This window comes from Sorex fumeus, unplaced genomic scaffold (assembly GCF_029834395.1).
Source record: "Sorex fumeus unplaced genomic scaffold, SorFum_2.1 ptg000042l, whole genome shotgun sequence".
Taxonomy (NCBI): Eukaryota; Metazoa; Chordata; class Mammalia; order Eulipotyphla; family Soricidae; genus Sorex; species Sorex fumeus.
Genome location: NW_026606099.1, coordinates 5,937,331 through 5,964,728, shown reverse-complemented (window position 1 = coordinate 5,964,728; position 27,398 = coordinate 5,937,331). Strand labels below are relative to the sequence as shown.

General features: G+C 43.2%; 1 protein-coding gene and 1 non-coding gene across 3 annotated transcripts in view; one reads left to right on the top strand and one right to left on the bottom strand.

The window, feature by feature from the left end:
• The window catches only part of LIMA1 (LIM domain and actin binding 1), a 117,070-nt gene that overhangs the window by 73,979 nt on the left and 15,693 nt on the right, over positions 1 to 27,398 (top strand). For both annotated transcript variants that reach the window (XM_056119930.1, XM_056119929.1), the window contains exons 4-7: positions 3,271 to 3,708; positions 19,222 to 19,309; positions 21,442 to 21,590; positions 26,422 to 26,529. In XM_056119930.1, coding sequence (XP_055975905.1) covers positions 3,271 to 3,708; positions 19,222 to 19,309; positions 21,442 to 21,590; positions 26,422 to 26,529 — 783 coding nt within the window. The remainder of the gene's footprint in view (positions 1 to 3,270; positions 3,709 to 19,221; positions 19,310 to 21,441; positions 21,591 to 26,421; positions 26,530 to 27,398) is intronic.
• LOC130029384 (small nucleolar RNA SNORA31) lies at positions 11,268 to 11,399 on the bottom strand. Its single transcript, XR_008793337.1, has one exon. It is a non-coding gene; the product is annotated as a small nucleolar RNA SNORA31 (small nucleolar RNA).

The window sequence follows — 27,398 nt, the reverse complement described above, 5'->3', positions numbered from 1 at the left end:
GCACTCGGGCCCTGCAACCGTATCGTGCTGTCTCTTTGCTTGCTGGCTCTTTCAAGCTTGTGTTCTTTCTGAACACTTATTCCTTCCTTTTCCCCCCAGGAGGCTTTCATTCAATTAAAAAAAAAAAATCTTGCTTCACTGGAAGAAAAAAGACAATTTTCATGATTTTTTTAGTTGCCGTTTGCTTCTTGGGTCACACCCGGCAATGCTCAGGGCTTACTTCCTGTCTCTGCGCTCAGGGAGCACTCCCGGCAGGACTCTGAGGACTATATGGGGCGCTGGGAATTGAACCCAGATCAGCTGCATGCAAGACAAGCTCCTTACTTGCTATACGATTTCACTGCCCGCCCCCTCCCCCGGCCCCATTTTCATGATGTTTACAACAACATCAAAATGATTTAGATATGAAAAAACATTATTGTGAGAGGCTGAGGCAGGGGGACGCTGTGTGTTGCTGGGAATTGAACTTAGGACCTCACGTATGCTAGGTATGTACCACTTGAACTGTTTCCCCGATCTGTTCATTTTTAAAATTACATTCTGAATACATATTCATTGTTAAAAGAAAACTGCAAATAATCCATGACCAAAAGATAACCTGTTAATATCCTGATGTCTGCTCTTCAAGGACATTTTTCTGGGACCAGAGAGATAGTATAGCAGATAGGGCACTTGCCTTGCACATGACCAACATGGGTTCAATCCCCAGCACCACAAATGGTCCCCGAAGCATTGCCAGGAGTGATATCTGAGCTCAGAACCAGGAGCACTGCTGGGTGTGGCCCCAAACCCAATATATATATATATATATATATATATATATATATATATTTGCTTTTTTAAAATAAATAGATATGCCACACACAGTAACAAGTCTCACAATGTTATTGGGCCCGCTCGAGCAAATTGATGAACAACAGGAGGACAGTGACAGTGACAGTGATATATGTTCACTATAGAATGAGATCATGCTGTTCTATATTAGCTTATTGGGGGTTTTTGGGGGGGTTTTTTTGTTTATTTGTTTGTTTTTGGGTCACACCCAGCGATGCTCAGGGGTTACTCCTGGCTCTGCACTCAGGAATTACTCCTGGCGGTGCTCAGGGGATCATATGGGATGCTGGGATTCGAACCCAGGTCGACTGCATGCAAGGCAAGCGCCCTTCCTGCTATGCTATCGCTCCAGCCCCAGCTTATTGTTGTTGTTGGGGTTCATACCCATTAGTGTTCAGGGCTGCTTCTAGTTCAGGGATTTTTTTTACAGAAATCCCTCCCATTGGACTGGGTATGGGCCGTTCAGTACCGGAATCACACTTGAGCCTCCTCCACACATGCAAAGTATGTGCACGAGCTCACTGAGTTTGCTTTTATTTTATTTTATTTTTCATTTTTGAGACACACCCTGCAGCACTGAGGGCTTACTCCTGGCTCTGTGCTCAGAGATCGCCCTGGCAGGGTTCAGGAGACCATACAGTATGCTGGGGATCGAACGGGATTGGTTGTGTGCAAGGCACTACCCAGTTGTCCATAGCTCCCTGGAAATGCTTTTTTTTTTCCCTACTAAAAAATATCTGCACTTCAGTATGTAAAAAATATGTACTTTGATCCCATGATTTGTTTCTGAGAAAAGTAGTGTCCAGTTACCAAGGCAGAATGCCGCTTTGATTCTTCTGCTTGAGTAGGGCAGGGCAGGTGAAGTCGGACCCCAGATGACTCATCACTCATTGTGTAGCAGAAGGTAGCATCCAGCCAAGAATGTGGCTGGCCGGGAAAGCAGGGCGAGCTTCTGGGACTGGATTTGAATTCTCTCTTTTCCAACAAGAAAGTAATATATTTCTTTTGATCCGCATATGCTTCCCCCAATGAAACAGCTTGTGTGTCAGTTAAGATTTCACCCCTAAAATTGAGAGTGGTCTTCCATAAAGTTTTTTTTTAACCTTGGTGGTCCTTGATGTAGTGACTCTCACTGTATTCAGAAGAGGAATAGGTGAGAGACTTAGTTCCAAATATAGCTGCTAATCCTATTTAATTCCCTGAAGTCTTTCAGTCCTTAGAGGTTTGTCCTTTCTTAGTTGAAAAACCAGTGAGTTCCAGGCTACAGGAAGGAATGCAGGGCAAGAAGGTGTTCGTGAATGAATCATTGGGAAGGTAGTGCTACTCAGTTTACTCAGGAGAATTTACAAAGAACAGAACATTTAATAATGAGGGCCGAAGCTATAGTGCAGTGGGTAGTATTTGCCTTGAATATGGCCAACAAGTGTTCCATCCGCAGCATCCCATATGGTTCCCTGAGTATCATCAGGAGTAGCTACTGAGTGCAGAGCCAGGAGTAACTGCCAAGCATGGAAGATGTGGTCCAAAAAAAAAAAAAACCCACAACAATAACCAAACCATTTTTTTTCATTATGAAACAGTGATGAACTTTAGGTTATTTCCAAGCTGCTTTACATGTCTAAGTTCTGATTGACCCAGGTGAAAGCGAACCCCCTTAGATGTGGAAGTGTGTGAAAGTGAGTAGTGGTGGTGGTGTTTCATCTGAAAACTGAATATTTTTCAACCAAAGTTTCTGCCAAATTGTGCGTTTTCTGATCACTGAGAATTTACAAATGGACAAACGTAGAAAAGAGCAGGAAACATAAAAAATTATGTGAAAATTTTAAAATGTGTATACGTGTAAATTATGTCAGCTATGAAATATTTGTGCAAATGCATGTTAAAGTCTAGTGACTTCTGTAAATTTCTACAAATAGTTTCAATCCTTGATACCACTATCTAGAATTATTGATATTGCATAGTTCCAGCTGTAATGTGTCTTTGTCCTATTTAAAAAAAAAAATAAAACCAGCAGAATTCACCATGTAATTTTATGACATGTAATGAGAAACTTTTATCCTACATACCTACTGTGCTTAAAGTATCTGGGATTGGCTTTTACTTTTTTGTTTCCTCACTAACATCTGAATAAAACCCTCTTGTCTTCAGCGTAACTATCATTAGATCTGGACTCTCCTTTCTTCTTATTTTGTCCTTATAAGGTTATCCTGTTTTATCACTTCCTGCTTCAGCTCCAGACTTTTTCTCTCTTCCCCTCTCCCTCTGCCCGGGTGGATGCTTTCACCATGTGGCAAGAGCTCTAACTGTTCACAGCTGCCTGAGACGCCTGTGGATCAGGAACAACTCCGGAGCCTTAACTTTCATTTTGCAAAGAATAACATGCTTGACTGTTTCAGCAGGCAAGTTATAACTGGCACTTACTTCTTGTTCGTCTAGAACACTGAAACTCCCCCCCAGCACTTTAGAAGGGGGATCCTGTCTGAGCTGAAGGAGAAGTGGGAGAGCCCGGTAGCTCGCACAGACTCCCTGCAGAAGAGCAGCACTGAGACCAGACCCCGAGGCCACCCTCCTCCCGTCGAAGTGGCCAGCAGTTCTGATCCAGGGCTCAGGGCTGACCAAAAGGAGCCAGTCCTTCCCAGAGCTAGCTTCAGATCACTGCCTGAAGCCCGTTCTCGGAATTCTCACATCCGGGACGGTGAACAGAGCTCAACGGAAAGTGAAAAAATGGAAAATTGTCTGGGAGAATCCAGGCATGAAGGAGGAAAACCTGAAAACAGTGAAAACGCAGAAGCTGCCAACAAAGTCGAGAAATATAATGTTCCGCTGAACAGGCTGAAGATGATGTTTGAGAAAGGTGAACCAGCTCCAACCAAGGTAAGGACTGAGTGGGTTTGAAAGACAGTTCAAAAAACTAAACGAAAAATGGGTTTTCTACAGTAGGGGCGAATGTGGGATCAGTAGGTCTTTCAGTCCGATGAGTTAACTCAAGTTAGATGGGTTAACTAAAGTCAGACGAACTCTTCGTAAGGTTGGCGAGCCTCTGACCCAATTTTACCAGAAATCAAGTACACTCTGGGATGTGGGTTAATATCTAGAATCGAAGAGAATTTGATACTGATTAGGTTGTGCTTTTGGGGACTTTTTTTGTTGGTGGTTTTGTTTGTTTGGGGGCCACACCCAGCAGTGCTCAGTGGCTACTTCTAGCTTCATACTTGCTCCCCTCCCCCACTCCGCTTGGGAGGGGGGCGTCTGCTGTGGTAGGGTGGGGTCGCCCCTTTTGGTGTTCCAAGGGGGACCTTGCAGTGCCAGGCATCTAATTGGCCTCCTGCGTTGCAAAGCTTGTCTTTCTGTGCCTTTGTCATTTGTAGCCCTTGGGGGTGGAATTACTGCTGAACCTCTCCACTGAGACACAGCTGCAGGCCGAGCGTTAAGGCCAGAGTTTACCATTAAGACTGAGCTTAGTTGTCTCTTTGCTAGCTGAATCCCTTTTTCTTCTTCTCAACTTCCTCATCCGCGTCTTCCAACAAATGTTTTCTATCAGCTAAAATTCTCTCGCAGGGAAAATCATTGAAGTTAGCCAGACTAGCTGTGGCCTTCAGGAGTTTTGACTTGCAAATGTACCGGGTTGCATTTTCCTACAACTGCTAATGAAATTTGATCCTTCATGTGGATTGCAGACCCAGTCCCCAGAGGGAATTACTTAACTAGAAAATGAGTTACATATGTTGGTGATTTATAACACAATCCAGGGGCCAGTGGTGCTGGTAAATTTTTCCAGTTTTCTCATACTTTCCTGCATATCTGGCTTTGTACAGGGGGATGGTATGTTACAACAGTCATTATAATGAAATAAACATCTGACAGGGAGCAAAGCCATCAAATTCCATCTCGATGGGAAAGCCAGTACTTTTCAAACTAAATATTTGGCTTAACTCCCTATATTTAGAGAAGTAATAATACGAAGCATTCTTTCTGAGATAAAAATTGGATAACTCATCCTGAGCCCCTTGAGTTATGTTTGCTGTGACTTAGTCAACAAGCTCTTCCGTTATCTTGAAAGACTTGTTGCTTTCACGCCTGGGAAAGTGCTTGAAAGATCTTTTCACACTTCTTTTGCATGTGTGAGACCCTGGGTTTGATCCCTGGCACCATACATACGAAAAATTAAGTTCTGAAGTTTGGGAGCATCTATTTGAGGATGTGGAAATAGTTCTTTAAAGGCTGAAAAAGTAGAGCCCTTTTCCCTGTTAAATTTTACTTCTACTTTAACGCTGAACCCAGTTGGCAAGAAATGTAACCACACAGCAATTTTATGACTTTTCTTAAGCTCTTTTCCCTCTCAATTTTCAGTTCTCTTAAGCCAACAACCAACTCCTTCTTTCCCCTTATGTTCTTAATTTAAAATTTCAAAAAAAAAATTTCAATGGAAAGAAGAATTTTAAGTGGAAGGGGGGAATGTCAGAAATCTTAAATGGAGAGGAAGGGGCTTTGTTGTGCCTCAAAGCACCATTGTAAGTTTCCTCTCTCAGACCCTGTTAGGGGCAAGACAGCTGATGTCAGGCCAGCACACACAATGTAGATTCAGTGCATGTTGAAACTGGCCCGAGGTAGGAAATGACTGGGATTGCAGCAAACAAAAATGCTGATTATGTGTAAGGATCTGGTGAGAGACTCTTCTCAGAAATGTTTGATGAGAGATGCGTCAGAACAAGCCTAGTTCTTTCGGGTGGAGAAAAACTCTTCAAAGAAGAATTCTGCTGTATCTCTGCTGACTCTGGGTATCCTGGTTGCTAACGGTTTAGGAAGATGGAGGGTTTCTAAGATTGGCCTGAACTTTGGGGTACCTTATAAAACTTCTTTGATTATATAGTCACTGATCACCAGATTCCTTGGGGAGTATAAATCACAACAGTTCTTGTTTCTAAATGAACATCATTATCCTGAGGACATCTTGATTAAAAACTTTTCAATAGTACTCCACAATTATAATGTAAAAACCTTGATTTTCTTCAGGCCCAAGTGATAGTACAGAGGGTAGGGCACTTGACTTGCACGTGACAGACTCAGTTTCAATCCCTGGCACCCCATGTAGTCCCCAGAGCCCTGCTAGGGCTCTAGAGCCAAGAGTATGTCCTGACCACTGCTGGGTGTGATCAACAACAGCCCCAAAAATAAGGTTTATTTACCTTATGTTAAAAAAATAACTCAGGGGGCTGGAGTGATAGTACAGCAGGTAGGGTGTTTGCCTTGCACGCAGCCGACCCGGGTTCGATTCCCAGCATCCCATATGGTCCCCTGAGCACCGCCAGAAGTAATTCCTGAGCGCAGAGCCAGGAGTAACCCCTGTGCATCGCCGGGTGTGACCCAAAAAGCAAAATAATAATAATAATAATAATAATAATAACTCAGGGGCTTGAGAGATACTAAAGCAAGTAACATGCTTGCCTTGTACGTGGCCAACCCGGGTTCAGCCTCAGCACCACATTTGGTCCCCTGAACACCTCCAAGAGTGGTCCCCGAGTACTTCTGGGCATCAGCCCCTCCTACCAAATTAAATTAACTTTAGTAACTTCAGACTTAACAAACTAACTAGAGTGAGTTTGCATTTTGTGAACCGTTAGTTCCATAATTATTTTCAGAATACTGCTCCGAATCGCAGTTAATGAGCAAAGCAGGGGCAGGGAGCACAGGGTCTGGAATACAGTTTTTTTTTTCCATCTTCCTCTCAGAGTTATTGACAGGAGACAAAATTAACTTATTAACTTTCTTTCCTTTTTTTTTCTTTTTTTTTTTTTTTTTTTTGCAGGCTGGGTGCTGTGCTCACACCCTGACTAGCTATCCCATGCCTGGTGATCCCTGGTGATACTTGGGGGCTGTATGTGGTACAGGGGATTGAACTGGGGTCAGCCACACACTTGAGGTCTCTATTGTCACATCTCCTTGGAATATACTTTTTTAATTTTTTAATTATTTGCTTTTTGGGGCACACCCAGCAATGCACAGGGGTTACTCCTGGTTCTGCGTTCAGGAATTACCCCTGGTGGTGTACAGGGGACCATATGGGATGCTGGAAATCGAACCCGGGTCAGCAGCGTGCAAGGCAAATGCCCTACCCTCTGTGCTATTGATCCAGCCCTGGAATATACTTTTTCAAGTCTCTCAAAATGGATTCTGGTGCAGAGAGACAGTACAGGGGTTAAAGTGCTTGTCTTGCGTGTGGTCAACCTTGGTTCAATGCCTGACCCCACCCTCCACACCAAATATGACCTTTTGAGCACAGAGCCAGAAGTTATCCCGTGAGCATCAAAGTCAGACTGGTTTTAGTTTTGGTTTTGGGCCACACCCTGCAATGCTCAGGGATCTCCGGCTCTGTGCTCAGGGATCACTGTTGGCAAGGCTCAGGGGACCATATGGGGTGCTAGGGATCAAACCCAGGTTGATCACATGCAACAAAGATGCCCTCCTCACTGTACTATCTCTCCAGCCACTACAGCCTGATTATAGCCTCATGTTTTCTTTCTTTCCCAGGACAGCAGGGACCTGTCCACAAGGGCCATGGCAGCACTGAAAGGTCACCAGGCTGAGACAGTTCCATTCCCGCACTCAAAGCGGGTGAGACAGGTCTACTCTAGGGACTCCCAAGTCAGCACTGGCCCAGCAGGATGCAAGGGCTTTAAGGGAAATAGATTTCAGATGTTTGTCGGTTTTGTTTTTGTTTCTTTTTGCTTGTTAATTTGGTTGGGTCCAAACCTAGTGGCACTCAGCACTTGCTCCTGGGTTTATGCTCAGGGATCATTCCTAGAGGTGCTTGAGAGACATTATAGGATGCCAAAGATTAAACTTGGGTGAGCTGTGTGCATTCCAAGCACCTTATCCAATGTACTGGCCCCAGTAAAAAAAAAAAAAAAAAAACTGGCCCTGGGCTTCCTGAGCACTGCATGGGAGGCCCCTCTCAAAGAAGAAGAAAAAAAAAGTCATGCCTTTCCCCCAATTAATTGCTGCTGTTTGGGGTTTTCGTTTTGTTTGGGGGCCATACCCAGTGCTTAGGGCTTACTCCTGGCTCTGCTGTCAGGAAGAGGAGATCATATGTGGTACCAGGGATCAAACCTGAGTCAGCCTAATGCAAGGCAAGTACCTTATCCACTGTGCCATCGCTCTAGTCCCCTTGCTACCTTTTGAAATCTTTTTTTTTTCTTTTTGGGTCCCACCCGGCGATGCTCAGGGGTTACTCCTGGCTTTGCACTCAGGAATTACTCCTGGCAGTGCTCGGGGGACCATATGGGATGCTGGGAATCAAACCTGGGTCGGCCACGTGCAAGGCAAACTCCCTACCTGCAGTACTATTGCTCCAGCCCCACCTTTTTGAGATCTTGTTCCTCAAGTTCAATTCAGACTATAAGACCTTTTCTTTATTTAGTCCTAGTGCAGTTAACTTCGCCCTCCTGTAGAATTTATATTCTCTGTGGGCTCTTATGTCATCTGTACATCCTCAAGGAAGTTTTGTTCCCCAATAGCTAGCGTAGTGGTGAGAATTTTATTTTATATTTATCTTATAAAAAAAAACAGAGGCCTAGGGGCTGGAGTGATAGCACAGCAGGTAGGGCGCTTGCCTTGCACAAGGCCGACCTGGGTTCGATTCCCAGCATCCCATATGGTCCCCCAAGCACCGCCAGGAGTAATTCCTGAGTGCAGAGCCAGGAGTAACCCCTGTGCATCGCCGGGTGTGACCCAAAAAGAGAAAAAAAAAAAAAGAACAGAGGCCTAGAACTCAAACAAGGTAATGAAAATTCATTAAATATATTTAAGTTAATTTCTCCCTTTAATGAATAGTTAGACCAGGTGCTTTAGTTGAGCATAACGGTTCTGGTTCCTATGAACAAAATGTGGTTGCTGGAATAATGTAACCTATCATCTTTACTAGAAAAAAAGAAACTTCTCATTGACATAAACAGTGTCATTTACTGTCCCCACCTAAATGTGTAAATTGATCTTGGTTTTAAATAGCCAAGGTGACAATTCTGGATAACCTCTTATGTAAAGAAACTTATCATCCACTTACAACCAATGTGCAGTTGTCATATTGAATCCATAAGCTTTAATTTATCTTTTTTTTTCTTTTTGTTTCGGGGACCATATGGGATGCCAAGGATTAGAACTGAGGTTGGTCGCATGCAAGGCAAATGCCCTACCTGCTGTACTATCGCTCCAGCCCAGATTTATTTTATCTTATTTCAGGTTTTTGAGCCAAAATCCGCAGTGTTTAGAGACACTATGTCACGTGTCATACTGGCAGTGCTTGGAGGACTATATGTGGTGCCATAGACTACACCTAATGCCTAAATATTTAGTTTAATTTGTCAGTTTTGAAGTCATATCCAGTGGTACTCTGGGAGGAATCATGTGGTGCCAGCGATTAAACCCAGGGCCTTCTGCATGCAAAATATGTAAATATATTCTCTCTCCCCCTCTCTCCTCCTCTCTCCTCCTCTCCCTGTCTCCCTGTCTCCCCTCTGTCCCCTGAATCCATAAGCTTTCGAGGCAGAATTTGATTATTCCAATATTACAAATCTCCTCTTTCATTCTTGGGAATGAACAAACCCATGTACAGAGCTTGCACAGGCTCCTTAATTCTCATGCCAGGTAAAAATGATAAAGTCATTTTCAAGTCTGATAGGTACTGGGAAGCAAGGGAAATTTCTAACCCTTCTAGGTTTATCTCAGGCTGGAGAAGCAATGAAAGCAGCATCAGAGAGGTTAGCAAAGGAAATCAATTTATTAGCATATTTACTTGGCTGTAAATTCTAAAAAAAAAAATAGGGATATGGGGTGCAGAGAGACAATACAGCAGGTAAAGCCTTGCACACAACAGTCTTGGGTTTGATCTCCAGCACCTCTGAGGTCTATAGACCCCTGAACCCAACAGAAGTGATCCCTAAATTCAGAGGCAGAGTATCCCCCCAAGTACCACCAGATGTGGCCCAATCACCAAAAAAGAAAAAGAAAAATAGGGCGGACCTCAGATACTTATCTTTTTTGGAGGGGGGAAGCCACACCCAGCAGTGCTCAGGGGTTACTCCTGGCTCTTCACTCAGGAATTACTCCTGGTGAAACTCAGGGGACCATATGGGGTACAGGAGTTGGAACCCAGCTCAGCATGTGAAGGCAAGTGCACTATCCTCTGTACTATCTAAATAGTATAACATCTCTCTGGCAGCTGCGATATATTCCTTGTGTCAAGGGTCCTGGGGTCATGAAAAAGGGAAGATTTCACATAATAAGAATAGGCATGGGCACCTCATCTTTACTGGGAGAATCAAAAGATGAGGACTTGAAGAGACCGCTCAAGAGGCCAGAACAAGTGCTTTGTGTGGAAGAAGCTTGGGTTCAATCTACGTGGGTCCCCAAGCACAGCCAGGAGCAGTCCCTGAGCCTGGGGAATGACCCAAAACCCCACACCTGAGGAGATGACTCAAGGGGCTGGAGCACATGCTTTGCATGCTGGAGGCCCATGTTTGGTCCCTAGTGCTATGTGGTTCCCAAGCACCATAGGGAGAAACCCCTGAGCACTGAGCCAGGCCCCCAAACCAATTTTGTTAAGAATGTTTTGTTGGGGCTGGAGCAATAGCACAGCGGGTAGGGCATTCGCCTTGCACGCAGCCAACCCATATGGGTTCGATTCCCAGCATCCCATATGGTCCCCTGAGCACCACCAGGAGTAACTCCTGAGTGCAGAGCCAGGAGTAACCCCTGTGCATCACCGGGTGTGACCCAGAAAGCAAAAAAAAAAAAATGTTTTGGGGCCAAACTCAATGGTGCCCAGGGCTTCTTCCTGGTTCTGTTCTCAGAGATTACTCTTGGCAGGCCATGGGGACCATATGGGTTACTGAGAACTGAACCTGAATCCATGTCAGCAGCATGCAAAGCAAGCACCTTGCCTGCTGTGCTATCACTCCAGACCCCGAAAGCTTTTTTTTTAAAATTGTAATTATTTAGTTTTAGACAACCTACAAGGCATGAGGCATTTTTTTTTCTTAAAAGCAATGGCTCCACTGGGGCCAGAGCGATAGTACAGCGGGTAGGGCATTTGTCTTGCACATGGCTGACCCAGGTTCGGTCCCCAGCATCCCATATGGTCCCCCACCACTGCCAGGAGTAATTCCTGAGTGCAGAGCCAGGAGTAACCCCTGAGCATCGCTGGGTATGACCAAAAAAGAAAAAAAATTACTCCAGTCCAAATAAATCAAGGTCAGGCTATATGAAGAACTCAAGATGACGACAGTCCCTGCCTTCCTGTTGTTGTGTGGATGAAAAGCATCAGTTAGTAAGGGTGAAGAGATAGTTCCAAAGTAACTGTCGAATTTGTTACTGTAAAAATAAGGAAAGAGGAGAGTGAACACTTTTCCTATGAAGCACTGAACAAATGTCTAGACTGTAGATGTTCTCCCCTATTCAATCTGACTGCCACAGAAACGGACAGAAAGCACTAGGATTATTTCCCTTCCACATCCTAGTGAAACCAAAAGAACAACAGCAAATTGCTCAATGAGACCTTGTAGTGAATGCTGATGAAAAACATTTTAAAAAGATATCTGAAAGTCTGGGCCAGAGCTCTAGTACAGGGGTGAAGGCACTTGCCTTGCACACGGCAATCCTGGGTACCATATGTTCCCCCAGCATCTCCAGGAGTGATCCCTGAGCACAGAGCCAGGTGTAAGCCCTGAGCACAGCCCGGTGTGCCCCAACCCACCCCCACCCCCAACAAAATTTGAGAAGATTCTCTCAAATGCTCTAAATTATTTATCAGTGAATCATAAACATCTTAATTTAACCCAACAATAAATCTCTAATCAATATTTTGCTAGTGGGGGGGTGGACAGAAAGTTTGTACAGCAGATAGGGCACTTGCCTTGCACATGGTTCACCATGGTTCAATCCTTGGCATCCCATATGGTACCCTGATTCCACTGATTCCTGAGCACAGAGCCAGAAGGAACCCCTGAGCACTGCTGGGTGTGGCCCCAAAACAAAAAATTTTTGCTAGTGGATAGCTGATTTTGTTAATTACAAGCAGTATGTTTTTCTTTTTGTTTTTCCTTAGTTTTATTATTTTTAGTTCCAATGCTATCTTTCTCATATTTCCTAGTAAAACTAGATGGGATTTTTTTTTGGCTGGCTTTTCTCATAAATATACCTACAGTTTATTATTCTATAATTTCAAAATGTAAAACTGTTCTGTGTTCTTTTACTCTTCCCTATGGTAGTACACTTCTTGTAAAACCTCGTGCCAATTAAATTAAGTTTTACTTACCTTTAATTAGTAGCTCTGAGTAATTCTTTGGTCTTTTGTGGTAAGATAATAAATGGGTTCTGGTTTGAAGGTATCAAGGAATTCTGATCTGTCTTGCTAAGTGGCTATCCTTGGTATTCCAACTAGAGACAGCCATCTCTTTTCTGTTATTTTCCTGACTAGTTATTGATTTCTAGATAATTTCAATAAAGTGAGACAAGTATAAAAGTAATTTTAGACACTGGAATTTTCTCTAAGCAATGGTGATTCCATTCTAGTTTGGAGGAGCTGTCTCAAATAGTTGGACTTGTGCCTAGATTAGACAACACAGGTGTGTATCTCAGTTAATCTACTGAAGAGTCATTTCCTCCATCTTCTTAACTCATGGATGAGTTATGATGAGTGAGAAATTTTCATTAGGATCATTGGGTCCAAGGACTGAAAGACAGTATAGAGATTAAGGTGCTTGCCTTGCATGTGACTAGCACCGGCACTGTTACGTGGCCCCCAGAGCACCACCAGGAGTAAATTCTGAGAACCAAGCTGTGACCCCAAAATAAAACAAAAAAAAATCATGGGGACCAGTAAGATAGTTCAGTCGTTAAGATACTTGACTTGGATGAGGCCGTGGATGTAAAAATGGTTCAAATCCCAGCACTGCTTATGTTGTCCCTGGAGAACCACCAGATATAACCTCTTAGCACCCCGTCCTCCCCCCCAAAAAAGACTTACAGATCTTAGGGATCTCTAAGGAACTCTTGTTGTTGGACCATACCTGGTGATGCTTAGGGACTATTCCTGACTCTATACTTAGGGGTCACTCCTGGCAGTGCCTGAGATCAAACCGAAGTTGGCTGCGTATAAAGCATGCGTCATTCCTCTCTAACCTCTGAGGAACTCTTATCTAATCCAGATCATTGCTCTCATGAAATTAGGAAATAAAATCCCTATTTTCCTATTTAAGGTCAGAGAAATAAACTGATATGCGACATTACTAAAGTCAGATTGCTGATTAAGGACTGAAACTGAGCGTCACTCCACCATATATTACAACTGCTTTAAAAGCAAATGACTATGGTTTTATAAGTCAAGCATAGGCAACAGCCTAGAAGTTGAAAAGGAAGACAGTATTTGGGAAGAGAGGGGAAACATCTAAGTAAACAAGAAAAAATTTAAAACAGCTGTTAAACATCTGCATTCTCCAAGATTTTAGCTCTCTTATCTTCCCTTTTTATAGTCTTAGCTTAATATAAACCATCAGGGCAATGAAGAGATTGGAATGCAAGAGATTTGTACTAAAACTCTTCCCCCCCCCAAAAGCTTATGGGTTAGGGAGGTTTGCTTCTCCTTATGTACAAAGTAATCACCAACTTTGCATGAAGATAAGCTTATCATTCATAACTGCTTTTCACATGACTGTAGTTACTCTGTGCTCACAATTTTATCTTCTGTTTGGTTCTTTTTTATGTAGAACTTCCTGTGGATTTTCCTAGTTCGTATAGCTATCCTTTTATGTCTATGTGACATTCCCTTATATAATTTAATAATTCCCCAGTAATTAGATTCTTCTGACCTATAAAAAAAGCTCTAAGCATGTTTATAGAACCCTTTTTGTTTTTGGCTCATTAGGGATTAATCAAGTGATGCTATTATTGTCAAAAGTTATACATATCTTTGTACATATTTTAAATTTATTCTCAAATGGGGCTGGAGAGATAGCACAGCGGGTAGGGCGTTTGCCTTGCACACGGGCGACCCGGGTTCAATTCCCAGCATCCCATATGGTCCCCTGAGCACCGCCAGGAGTAACTCCTGAGTGCAGAGCCAGGAGTGACCCCTGTGCATTGCCAGGTGTGACCCCAAAAAAAGCAAAAAAAAATTTATTCTTAAAGATGTTAAGGAATTAGTAGCATAACTAAGTGCCTATTTAATTTCCCAGAACTTTATCAGCATTTGTTACTGTTGTTTTTGGTTTGAGGACAGTATTAAGGGTTAGTCTTGGCCTAGTTAGGGATCACTCCCAGTGGTGCTGAGTGAACCATGTGGTGATAAGGATTAAACCAGGACCTCCCACATATGCTCAGAGCACAGAGCATGTGCCTTTTGAGCTAACACCTCCTTCCCAGTCTTATCAATATTCTGTTTTTATTAATTTAATAAATACAAAGTACTATAATTTTTATACAACACTTTAGAAATATAGAAAATATCAAGAAATAAGTATATAAAAATATATACCTATTTGTGAGATACTACAACAGGTCAACCACTTGCCTTGCACCTGGATGACCTGGGTTTGATCTCCAGTATTCCATGGTCCCTAAGTTTTGCCAGGAGTGATCTCTGAGTGCAGAGCCCTGAGCACCACTGGATATGGACCAACCCCTCAAAAAAGAGATAGATATTGATAAGTGCCCCTGCAGCTTTTAAAATGCTTAAAAAGTGCACCTTACCTTTTCTTTTCTTTTTTTCCCTAAAAGTATCCCTGGAGAGAGAAATGCTTATTTTTAAGGACACTGAGGGATTAAGCCTGTTTTCTCTACATTTTATAATCCCATGTTCAGCAAAATCCCAGTTTTCCTTCATCCTTGATTTTAGAGGGATGAATATCTGAAGGAAGATTAAAGTTAAAAGACTGGAAGAAGTAGAGGAGAAAGGACAGAAGCCCTCATTAATTCAAGTGCTGAGAATCAGCATTTAAAGCAGATTTTAGAGGGGCTAGAGAGATTGGGTAGAGTGCTTGCCTTTCACATGGCTTATCAACATCCCATGTGTCCCGAAGCCCCCCAGGAGTGATCCTTATACACAGAGCCAGAAGTAAACCCTGAGCAAAGTCAGGTATGGTCCCTCCTCTAGGGGGGCAGGGTGGGGAGGGGAAGAAGAATATTTTTCCTGAAAATTAGGGAACCAGGAATAGGAAATCCTACTTTATTACTTAGCTATTGGAACCTAATTTTATTTCTTCACAAAAATTTTTCCAGGTGAAAAAATTCTACAATTGTGAAATTCAGTGGTCTTATTAAAAGTATGTCAAAACATAAAAGTCTGTTAAGGGTTAAAGGCCCCAAACTCTTATTCTCATACTGGTACACACTGATGCATCTATGGATTCAGATGAATATTTAAGGGATGTTCACATTAATGAAAGTTATTGTAGTCAGCTGACAGGAAAAAGAACATGGGTGGGGTGAGGCCAAGCCTGAGGAAGTTCCAGAAAGTTTTCAAAGTGTCCTGTCATTTCTTCTCTTACCAGCATGTGATGATTAAGGCCCTCTCCAGGATCTGAGTAATAAAAAGACCAAATGTGATTAAAATGTGTTACAGGAGGGGATTTCAATGTCAAAATCCCTGAGGTTTTTTTTCCTTCTTTCTATGCTGCTTCACTTCCTTGAGAAATAATAGAGGATGCCCCTCCTTCTTCCTGTGCCTCAGACTGCCAGTTGTAAAAGAATGATCAGAAAATTCATTATAAGTATAGCCAGATCTTGTTATTCTCTGTCACTGTCACTGTCCTCCCGTTGTTGATCAATTTGCTCGAGCGGGCCCAGTAACATTGTGAGACTTGTTACTGTGTTTGGCAAATTAAATACGTTACGGGTAGCTTGCCAGGCTTTGCCTTGCAGGAGACATACTCTTGGTAGCTTGCCAGGCTCTCTGAGAGGGCCGGAGGAATCGAACCTGGGTTGGCCGTGTCAGCCACGTGCAAGGCAAACGCCCTACCCGCTGTGCTATCACTCCAGCCCGTTATTCTCTGTACTTAAGTGATTTGGAATTGAACACATAAAAGCCATCTCATTTGAAGCCTGGGATGGGAAACTTGGGTTTAATTTCTGGTACCAAATGGTCCCACAGGGTCTGGAGTGATAGCACAGCAGGTAGGAGTGATAGCACAGCGGGTAGGGTGTTTGCCTTGCATGCGGCCGACCCAGGTTCAATTCCCAGCATCCCATATGGTCCCCTGAGCACTATCAGGAATGATTCCTGAGTGCAAAGCCAGGAGTAACCCCTGAGCATCGCCAGGTGTGACCCAAAAGAAAAAAAAAAAGGTCCCACAACACACTGCAAAGAGTGGCCCTGTCTACTGTATGAACCCCAGAGCACCTCCAGATTTGTCCCCAATACTAAGACAATAAATAACTTGTAGCCAGGATAGAGCTCAGATGGTTGGCCAGAACTTCTGTAGAAGCCCCAGGTTAAATTACTGGCACTGCTGGGAGCCACCCCTCAGCACCACTGGGTATGGCCCTAAAGCTACTGAAAAGAGAGTCACAGAAGCTTTAATGCATGCTTTACATGTTCAATCCAAATTCAATCCCAGTACCACATGTCACCCCAGCACTACTGGGGATGACCGAGGTGGCCTCCAGCAGCCTATGATGCTGAGCAATTGAACTATTTCAATGTTGACCCGTGAACCATGGGGGTCTGCTTGACCAAGTATAACCAAAAGTGGCTCAGGACTCCCTGAGCATTTCTTGGGAGCCTCCCCACCTAAAAAAAAAAAAGAGTATATATTGGGGTTGGAGAGAGCGCGGTGAGTAAGGCATTTGCCTACACGCGGCTGCCCTGGGTTCAGTCCCAGCACCCCAGATGTGTCTCCCAAGCCTGCCAGCAGTGATCCCCCCACACCAAAATAAAAGCATCTATAGACCGTATTTTCTTTACTCAGCCATCCGTTGATGGGTATTTAGATCAATTACACGTCTTGCCTGTTGTGACTAATGCTGCAAACACAGAGGTTCAACTATCCTTTCACATTAGCGTTTTCATATTCTTCGAATAAATGCCTAGAAGTAGTATTGCTGAATAATATATTTCTTTTTGTCGGGGAGGGAGTTGGGTTTTGGGTCACTCCCAGCTGTGCTCAAGGCTTACTTTTGGCACTGCACTCAGGGATCACTCCTTGTGTTGCTCAGGGGACCATACAGTATGCTGGGGATCAAACCTAGGTCAGCTGCACAAAATCAAGCACCGTACCAGCTCTAATGGAAAAATTAAAAAAGAATTGCCATCCCATTTCCCACAGAAACTGCAATCACTTACATTCCAACTGACTGGAATGTGGCAAAGAACATACCTTGCATGTGTGAGGTCCTAGATTTGATCTCCAGCAGAATAATAAATAAAAAAGCTCTTCTTTCTCCACATTTTTTTCTGTTTTCTGTCCTTTTTGATATCAGTAAGTCTCACAGGCATAAGGTGAGAATACCTGTGGTTTTGTGCAAACCACAAAATGCAAATCATTATGATTTTGATATGCATTCCCTCAATAAGTTTTCTTGAATTATTTTTTTTCTGTATGTCTTCCTAGGTGAAGTATCTATTCAAGTCTTCCGACCATTTTTGAAAACTGGGATGCTTTGTTGTTGAGTTGTGTGACTTCTCTCTCCATTTTTTAATAATAACTCCTTGTCATTTGTATGCTGTGTAAATCTTCTCTCAAGTAATATATTGCTTTTTTGGTTTTGTGGGGTTTTGGGATTTTTCTTTGTTTTTTTTTTCCTGTGTAACTCTATCTCCCTTCCTTTCCCCTCATTATTGTTGTTGCAGTGACCAGGGGTCATGCTCACATTCCTGCTTATGATGCTCACATGATTTTCAGTTGTGATGCTTGCCAGGGGTCACACTCCTTTAGTTCAGGTTCTTCGTCTCTGAACTGAAAATTGCTTGCAACGCCAGGTGTTGAATTCTAGGCTTTATGCCGTGTGCTTCCCAGGCAGTCACACTTAAGCCATTGAACTATCAGCTTAATCCCTGTGTAAACGCTTTTTTTTCTTTTTTTTTTTTTGTTTCCTTTTTGGGTCACACCCGGCAATGCACAGGGGTTACTCCTGGCTCTGCACTCAGGAATTACTCCTGGCAGTGCCCAGGAGACCATATGGGATGCTGAGAATCGAACCCAGGTCGGCCATGTGCAAGGCAAGCGCCGTACCCACTGTGCTATGCGCCAGCCCCTGTAAAAGCTTTTTAAAGTGGTCTCATTTTGGGTCCAGAGACAATACTCTAATTAGAAAGAAATCTACCCTAGCCCTGAAAGAAAAAGTAGTAAATTATAGAAATCACTAAATACTTTATTTGAAAAATCTATACTTTTAAAGGCTGTTATTTTGTTGGGGGGAAAAAGCATGGATTCTGTACTTAGCTTCCAGTCCAGTTGTCACAAATTATAGCAACCATTTGATAAGTATTTCACTAAAACTGTGAATATACTTTGAGGAAGAACAAGTCAGATTTCTGTAGGGCAGAGGGAATGTGGTTTCAGAGTCTTGTAGGAGCAACCATTTGCTAGACCAGTAATATGCTTTTGCAAACTTTTTTTTTTGTGAGAGAGAGAGAGGGTGCTTGGGGCCACTATGCCTGGCTGTTCTCAGGGCCTACTCATGGCTCTGGCTCAGGGATCACTCCTGGCAGTGCTCAGGGGACTATATGTGGTGGTGGTGGGGATTGAACCTAGATCAGCAACATGGAAGGTTACCACTGGCTGTACATCTCTCCAGTCTCCAATTTGTATCATTTTCTACATTATACTGGCAGTCAAATCTCTCCTGGATTTTATTTATAAAGAACAATTTTGCAGGCCTCTTTTTTTTTTTAAAGTAAAACATTTTATTTGGAAGTCTTAGAAGGTGAGAAGAAGGGAAAGCATACGAGAGAGAGTAACGTATTCAAGGGAGAATGCAGACTTCTCAAAGAGCAGAGAGAGCCCCTCTACACACCCCAGCGTTAGCTATAGAAGCATGAAAGTACAGCTCAAGAGGGAAATGTGAGCGGCACATGTGCTTGACCCATGGGTACAAGCAGCACATGGGCTCAGGCAGCATATGCACACCCTTCGTTTGTCCAAGGTGGTTTTTATGTTTTTTTTTTAATTTTTATTAGTGAAACACCATGAGGTATACAGTTGTAAACTTACAAATTCTTATGCTTGGGTTTCAGTTATACAATGATCAAGTACCCATCCCTCCACCAGTGCCCATTTTCCATCACCATGGGTCCCAGTATCCCTCCCACCCCCCCGCCTCTTTTTTTTTAACATGATCGCATAAACAGTCTCCCCTATCTTTTGCGTGGCTTATTATTAGCTTTTGTTTTCTAAACAGATTCTCAGGGTCCAAAGCAGCAGAAGTCCTGGTGGAAGGAGGATCTCGGAGAACAGCTATTCTCTGGATGATTTGGAAATAGGCACAGGTAAGTGAAGATCCCTGTGTATCTCCTTTCCTTGAGAACACCACCTTAGAAGCATAACTTTTAGGCTCCAAGGCAACAGAATAAACAGAAGCCTATCTGTTATATACAAACCACTTCCACATCTCATTGCTTGCTTAACAGGCGTTTCTCGGTATTTTTATTTTGGGGACTCTCGGGTGGCCACACTAAGCTGTGAGGGGGCTAGTGCCAGCTGTGTCAGGAATCACTCTGACCCAAGTAGTGCTGGGAGCAGAGGACTTTTGCTTGCAAAGCATGTGCTCCAACCCGTCTGTCATCCCTTCCCCACCCACCACCACAGTCCCCACCCTTTCTTTATTTTCAGTTCATCCTTGACAGTGGCAACCTTTGCTAACCAAAGAATACCACTGTGGGATTGCCAGGGAAGCGCTACCAACTGTTTTGACTCTATGACCACCTGGGGTTTGAAGATTCCCAGGAATGGCCAGTCTACTCCATTAACACTAGTTACTTAAGCCTGGGTTGTCAGAGCAATAGTACAACAAGTAGGGTGCTTGCCTTGCATGAAGCCAACCCAGGTTTGATCACTGGAGCCCCAAATGGCCCCCCTTAGCACCTCCAGGAATAATTCCTTGAGTGCAGAGCACCAACGATGAGTGACCCCAAAAAAAAAATAGACCCTGAGGGGCTGGGGCAATAGCACAGCAGGTAGGGCATTTGCCTTGCACGAAGCCGACCTATGTTCGATTCCCAGCATCCCATATGGTCCCCCGAGCACCGCCAGGAGTAATTCCTGAGTGCTTGAACCAGGAGTAACTCCTGTGCATCGCCAGGTGTGGCCCAAAAAGTAAAAAAAAAAAAAAAAAAAAAAAAAAAGGAGACCGAGTTCTATCCCCATTATCGCATACACTCAAGGGACTGCTTATTATATATTACTGGTGGTAATATAACATAGCTTTGAAAGTGAAATAATTATGTTTTGAAGGTTTATGTAAATTTTTAACTAAATAAAGCATAAGTTTAGGGGCTAGAGCAATAGTATAGCAGGTAGGGAGCTTGCCTCTCACAGAGCAAACCTAAGTTCTATCTCCGGCACCCCAGAAGGTCTCCCAAGCCCACTCCTGATCACAGAGCCAGGAGTAAGCCTTGAGGGCCTATGCTGGGTATAGGCCCCCCAAAAGGAATGCAAAAGGAATCAAATAAAAGTAACAGATACAGGAAAATCAGCAACATTCTAATAATAAAAGCAGGAGGACCAGAGTAGTAGTGCAGTGTGTAAGGCCCTACATGCAGCCTACCTGGGTTCATTCCCTGGGACCCCATATAGGTCCCCCAAGCCCCGCCAGAAGTGATTCCTGAGCACAGAGTCAGAATTAAGCCCCAAGCACCACCAGGTGTGGCGCTGAAAGTAGACTATGGACCGAACATGATTGCCGCTCAACGCCTCTTTTGCAAACCACAACACCCAAAAGGAGAAAGAGAACAAAAGGGAATGCCCTGCCACAGAGGCAGGGTGAGGTGGGGGGGGGGGGGGGTGGGGAGTGGGAGGGATACTGGGATCCCTGGTGGTGGAAAATGGGCACTGGTGGAGGGATGGGTACTCGATCATTGTATAACGGAAACCCAAGCACAAAAATTTGTAAGTCTACAACTGTACCTCGTGGTGTTTCACTAATAAAAATTTAAAAAAAAAAATTAAATTAAGGTAAGGTAAAGGTAAAGGCCCTCCCGTTGATCGTTGATTTGCTCGAGCGGGCCCAGTAACGTCTCCATTGGAGACTTTGTTGTTACTGTGTCTGGCATATCGAATACTCTCGGTAGCTTGCTGGGCTCTCCGAGAGGGGCGGAGGAATCGAACTCGGGTCGGCCATGTTGGCCGCTTGTAAGGCGAACACCCTACCGCTGTGCTATAACTCCAGCCAAAATTTAGAATCTTGAAAACATTCAGGTTATTATTATCTTATTTTTGTTTTTTGGGCCCTTTCCACTGGTGCTCAGGGCTTAATCTGCTTAACTCTGTACTCAGGGGTAGTGCTCAGGAGATCAAATCCGGGTCAGCTGCATGCAAGGCAAGCTCCCTACCCAACTGTATTATTGCTCCAGCCTGAATTATATTTATCTTCTAATAAAACGTATTATTTGCATGCTTCCAGGCCAGCAGTCATCTTCTGCGTTCAACTCAGAGAAGAGTGAAAGTAGACGGATTCTGGAGTTGCCCCGCTTATCGGAAACCTCCATCAAGGATCGAATGGCCAAGTACCAAGCGGCTGTATCCAAACAAAGCAGTTCCACCAGCTACACAGTATGTGTTCTATTCCATTCTTTCTGTCGCTCATCCAGCAAATGGTCACTGAGCACAGGTCTCCGTGGCCCTGACCTGTAAGCCTTCTGTGGTCCCTGGCCATTCTCTTTCCACATAACTCCTTTTCACATATTATTTGAATCTTAAACAATTTTCTAATCCTGACTTTGCTTCCTAGACTCACTTCCACACCCCAGTCTTTTCTGTGATGTGACAACCTGGTAATCCCATTGAGAGTTTTCCTGTCTCTTCTACTTACTCTTTGTTCAAGAAGGAATATTTTGTGGCTGCAGAAACAAGCTGGAACTCATGCTTTGTCCAAGTTCAATTTCCAGCACTGCTGACTACAGCCAAAATTGAAAAATCGTTCGAGTATCTTATGATTTTTAGCAGAACCATTTATGTTCTTGTGTTTTTGTTGTGTTTTCTTGAAGATGGGATGGGGTTGGGACATACCAGCCAGGGCTGCCCCAGCTCAGTGCTCCGGGGTACCTGCCAGTGGTATTCCAGTGACCATTCAGGGCTGGGGATCAGATTGGGTTCAGCCATTTACCAGGCAATTGAGTTAACCCCTTTACTATCTCTCTAGATCTTATTTTATTTTTTAAAGAAAAAATAGGAGAATACTGGAGAGAAATGGCAGAGATATATAATATCTACCATTGTACATAGTGGAGTGGGGTTTTTCCTGTTTTAAATTTATCTTTTTATTTTAATGTATTTTGTTAGGAAGGTTTTTGTTTTGTTTTAATCACCATGGGATATACAGTTACAAAGTGGTTCATGATCGAATCTCAGTTACGCAATGTTCCAACAATTGTCCCTTCACCGATGCATATTTTCCACCACCATTTTTTTCTATTTTTAATTGATTTTTTTTTCATGGTTGCTGTTTGTCACATGACCAAAATCACCATTCCAAAATTACAGTTCAGGACTGGGGACATAGCTCACTCTGTCGGACACACATCTAGCACGTGTAAGGCCAAGCTCTACACTCAGGACCAATCTTCCTACCCTATCCTGTCCCTCAGAAGCTTGAAGAAATTGTAGGGGCCAGAGAAATAGCACAGTGATTAAGGCACTTGCTTACCTGTACCTAACCCAGGTTTGATCCCTGGCACCTCATATAGTCCCTGACCCCTACAGGTGTGATTCCCTGAGCATAGAGCCCGGAGTAAGCCCTGAATATAGGGTTTTGTTTTTGTTTTTTACTTTTTTCATAGTTGTATTTGTCACATGACCCCTCCCCACAAAAAAAACACAAAAATAAATCATAAGGCAAGATAATTCCAAGAGTGGAGCTTTTTTTTTTTCCCTTTTTGGGTCACACCTGGCAATGCACAGGGGCACGGGGGTTACCCCTAGCTCTGTACTCAGGAATTATTCCTGGCGATGCTCGGGGGACCATATGGAATGCTGGGAATCGAACCCCAGTTGGCCCCGTGCTAGGCAAACGCCCTACCCGCCGTGCTATCGCTCCAGCCCCAAGAGCTTTTTTTCATTCACATAGTAGGCAGACGTTCTCTGGTTATATTTATGGGTGAATGAGTTTGTAGGAGAGGGCTAGTTTCATCATGATTTTTCACAGAGAAGATGCGTGTAAGTTAGAAGCAAAGTGATGGAACACCACATGTTCATTATTTACCTATTCACAGTGCTAATGAAAAGTGTGGTATTTTGTTGTTACTTTCCCTAGAAGGCAAGTCACATATCGAGCAGATAGGCCAGACGTGGCTTCATTCAATTCCTGTAGTTACAGTATTTTGCCTTCGGCTTAAACAGAGACTACAAGTGGAAAAACTTGTTCTGTGAGGTTTCTTTTTTGGTTGTTTTGTTTTGTTTTGTTTTGTTTTGTTTTGCCACACCCAACAGTCCCCCAGGGTTACTCCTGATTTTATGTACAGAAATTACTGGTAGTACTTGGGGGGATTGTATGGGATGCTGGGCATTGAACCCAGGTCTGCCATGTACACGGCAAATACCCTAACCTGCTATACTATTGCTCCAGCTCCTTGTTCTGTAAGGTTTTTAAGGGGGGGAAAAAAGTTTCCAAATTGAAATTCTCCTTTGCAAAATTTAAAACTTGAAAAGTCTTTTGGAATTCCTGTGAAAAGTACATTTATCTCTAAGGCCACTCCTGAGGATGGTTGGAATGAGGTTCCATCTCCAGCAGTCGCCCCGACTGGGTCAGGAGAGAGTGAATTGTTGGGTGGTTCTGTTGTATTCACCCATGCTGGCTGCCAGCTGCTCAGGGATGTCCCCCTAGAGCAGTGATCCCCGGATGCTTCTCCAGAGCTCTGTGTGGAACCCCATGACTGAACCATCACACTCATAGCCCCTTCCTTTACCTAATGGTAAAATATCTTGTTTTCTCCCCCAAAAGAATATAGAGAACAGAAAGGTGACTTATTACTGTCACTGTCACAGTCCTCCCGTTGTTCATTGAATTTGCTTGAGCGGACCCAGTAACGTCTCCATTTTGAGACTTGTTGTTACTGTGTTTGGCATATCGAATACATCACGGGGAGCTTGCCAGGCTCTGCCGTGCTGGCGAGATACTCTCGGTAGCTTGCCGGGCTCTCCGAGAGGAGCGGAGGAATCGAACCTGGCTCGGCCAGGCTGGCTGCGCGTAAGGCAAATGCCCTACCGCTGTGCTATCGCTCCAGCCCACTTTATTACTAGTGGACTAAAGTAGGAAACGTCACTCATCTACCACTACAATAATTTTTGGTCTGGTAAAGGGAAATTTTTTGATAGAAGCAATTTATTTACATTCTTTTTCTTGAGTGTATAAGCAGTAGTCCTTCCTTGCCTGTTTTCTTTTATTTACTTGTATGTACATATGTATTTTTAAAAAGTTTGTTGAAAAGCAGAAAAGAAAGGAACTCCCTGACTATGGAGGAATTTAGTGTAGGACTAAATTCTATTTACTTATTTTTGAGGATTCTGGGAATTGACCCAGTGCCCTATACATGAAAAATGTGCATTCTACCAGTGAGCTATATCTCTAGTCCTTTATATTTTTGAGAAGCAGGGATTGACCCAGGACCTCATACATGCAAAGCCCACTCTCTACTACTGAACTATAACTATGGCTTTTTCTTGTTTAAAAAAATTACTGTGGGGACCAGAGCAATAGTACAGTGGGTAGGGTAAGTGCTTTGTTCAGGGCCAACCCAGGTTTGATCCATGGTATCCCATATGGTCTCCCAAGCCCTGCCAGTAGTGACCCCTGAGTGTATACTAGTACTAGGTACTAATCCTGTGTACCGCTGGGTGTGACCCATAAACAAACCAAAAAAAATCTTTTATTGCAGTAATGTAAAATTGTATAGGCTTAAGGTGTGCACCATTCAACATCTATACATTCATAGTATGACCCCCACCAAAAGTTTCACTTCCATCCACCAGCACACATTTGACCTTTATCCAATTTGTACTCCCATAAAGTTAATTTAACTATTTTGTTCTTTATATGTATTCTTTTTTTTTTTTTTTTTTTTTGCTTTTTGGGTCACATCCAGCGATGCTCAGGGGTTACTCCTGGCTCTGCACCCAGGAATAATCACTCCTGATGGTACTCGGGGGACCATATGGGATGTTGGGAATCAAACCCGGGTCGGGCACGTGTAAGGCAAACGCCCCACCCGCTGTGCTATTGCTCCAGCCCCTTTACTTGTATTCTTTGTGAAGAAAAATATATCATTTTGCTTACTCCTCAGCAAGTAATAATACCTGCTTTCTTATTTGAAGGCTCTTCTATAAAAAATAGAACAAGTCATATCTTTAGTACAGTATATAAACTTTAGGCAAAACAAACAAAAAATATATGCTTTAAAAGTCCCACAAGAAAGGGGTGGGTGTTGGAACATTGTATGAATGAAACCTGATCACAAACAGCTTCACAACTGAGTATCTCACAGTGACTCAAAAAAATTAAAAAGAAAAAGAAAGTCTCACAAAAAAAGTTTGTTTTATGGTAGTATTAAATATAATTTTGTGTGTGTTTTGTTAGCATGTTTCTTTTTGTAATTATATAGGAAATAAATGAAACTTGATTTTTTTCTCATAATAGTGAATTTACATTCTCTAAAATTTCTTCTGAATATATGTTGTAAAATATGCTCAATTTCAGTTTTTATATGTACGCATCATTCCTGTCTCTCTTTCCAGGCCGGGCATTTATTTATATGGTCAGTATATTTTCTTAATTATTGGCACCTTGCATCACCTTTCTCCTGCACCAGAATGGTCTTTTCTGGGAAAACCCACAAGCTTTGCATTCCCACAAGCTCTGCTGCTACAAGAGTGAATCACACAAATCTTGTATGCTGGGAATGATCTGTGCGTGTGTGTGTATCTGTGTCTATGTTCACATGTCTGTATTCTAATAAGCATCCAGTTTTAGGCTAGTATAAAATATTTAACTCGGAGGTGTGTGTCCACAGAGCTGCTTTGGTCACTTCACAAGTTGAGAGGCTTTGCTTGTAAGTTAGTGGGTTTGATTTGACCTGAGGTCTCTTTGGAAAAAAAAAAATCTTTTTATAACATTCCAGTTTACATAACAGATATGCTATGATATGCTATGAAGAGAATTGAATAATGAGATTGCCTTTTTTTTTTTTTTTGGCTTTTTGGGTCACAGCTGGCTATGCTCAGGAGTTAACTCCTGGCTCTGCACTCAGGAATTACTCCTGGCAGTGCTCAGGGGACCATATGGGATCGAACCTGGGTTGGCCTCATTCAAGGCAAACGCTCTACTTGCCATACTATCGCTCTGGCCCAAGATTGCCTTTTCTTTAACCCACAGATTATTTTTATTTTGTAGAATGAGTTGAGAGCCAATGGTGCTGAAATCAAAACTCATAAATTAGAGCAAAAAGAGAATGTGCCCCCAGGTCCAGACGCCTGCATTTCCCATCAGGATGGAGAAAAGGTGAGTTGGAAAGTCTCATGCCCAGTTGCCAAGAAGCATGTGTTCTAAATTAGAGGCTTAAAATTAGAATCAACCCTAACTCTCAGTTATAGAGTGTCTGGAAATTCGGTAACAGCTGCCAGGACAGATCGTTGCTTTTTGAGGTCACATATTTTCAGATGGGGAGCTCTGTAATTTGTAGCTGACCAGATAAACAGACCTTTGATGGAATTTACTTTTTCTCTGCAAAAGCTCAGAGAAGGGGATGGTGAGAGTGCAGTGAGTAAGGTGGTTGCCTTGCATGTGACTGACCCAGGTTTGATCCCTGGCACCCCATGTTAGCACCCCCAGGAGTAATCCCTGAGTGCAAAGTCAAAAGTAAGCTCAGAATACAGCTGGGCGTGGCCCAGAAACCCTCACCCTCTCCCACCCAAAAAAGCTAAGAGGATGTAGAACTACACTGATTTTGAAGAAAATTGTTTTGATTAGAGATACTTGCAAAGTATTTGTATATCTCAACTTAAAACATTTTTGAAATTTCACTCTTTCAAGTCTTCACTATGCGGAAGCACTGGAAGTGTGAAGCTTAAGAACAGAATTCCATGTGGATTTGATCTGCCAGAAAGCGAAAAGAGTAGATGGGAGATGAGAAACAAGCTGGTTCTCATAAGACAGTGACTATGTTGAGAGAGCTATGCAGGACTGTGGAGAGGCTTCGGCAGCTCAGTCTAAGGCTGTTTATTCTGACTTTTCAAAAAGGTGAAGACCTGAGCTGGGTTCATTTCCAGCCACCGCAATATGGTCCTCCAAGCTCCACCAGAAATGATCCCTGAGTTCAGAGCAAGGAGTAATTACCACATCATATAGAGTCCACCTCCTCTTTTAGGCTA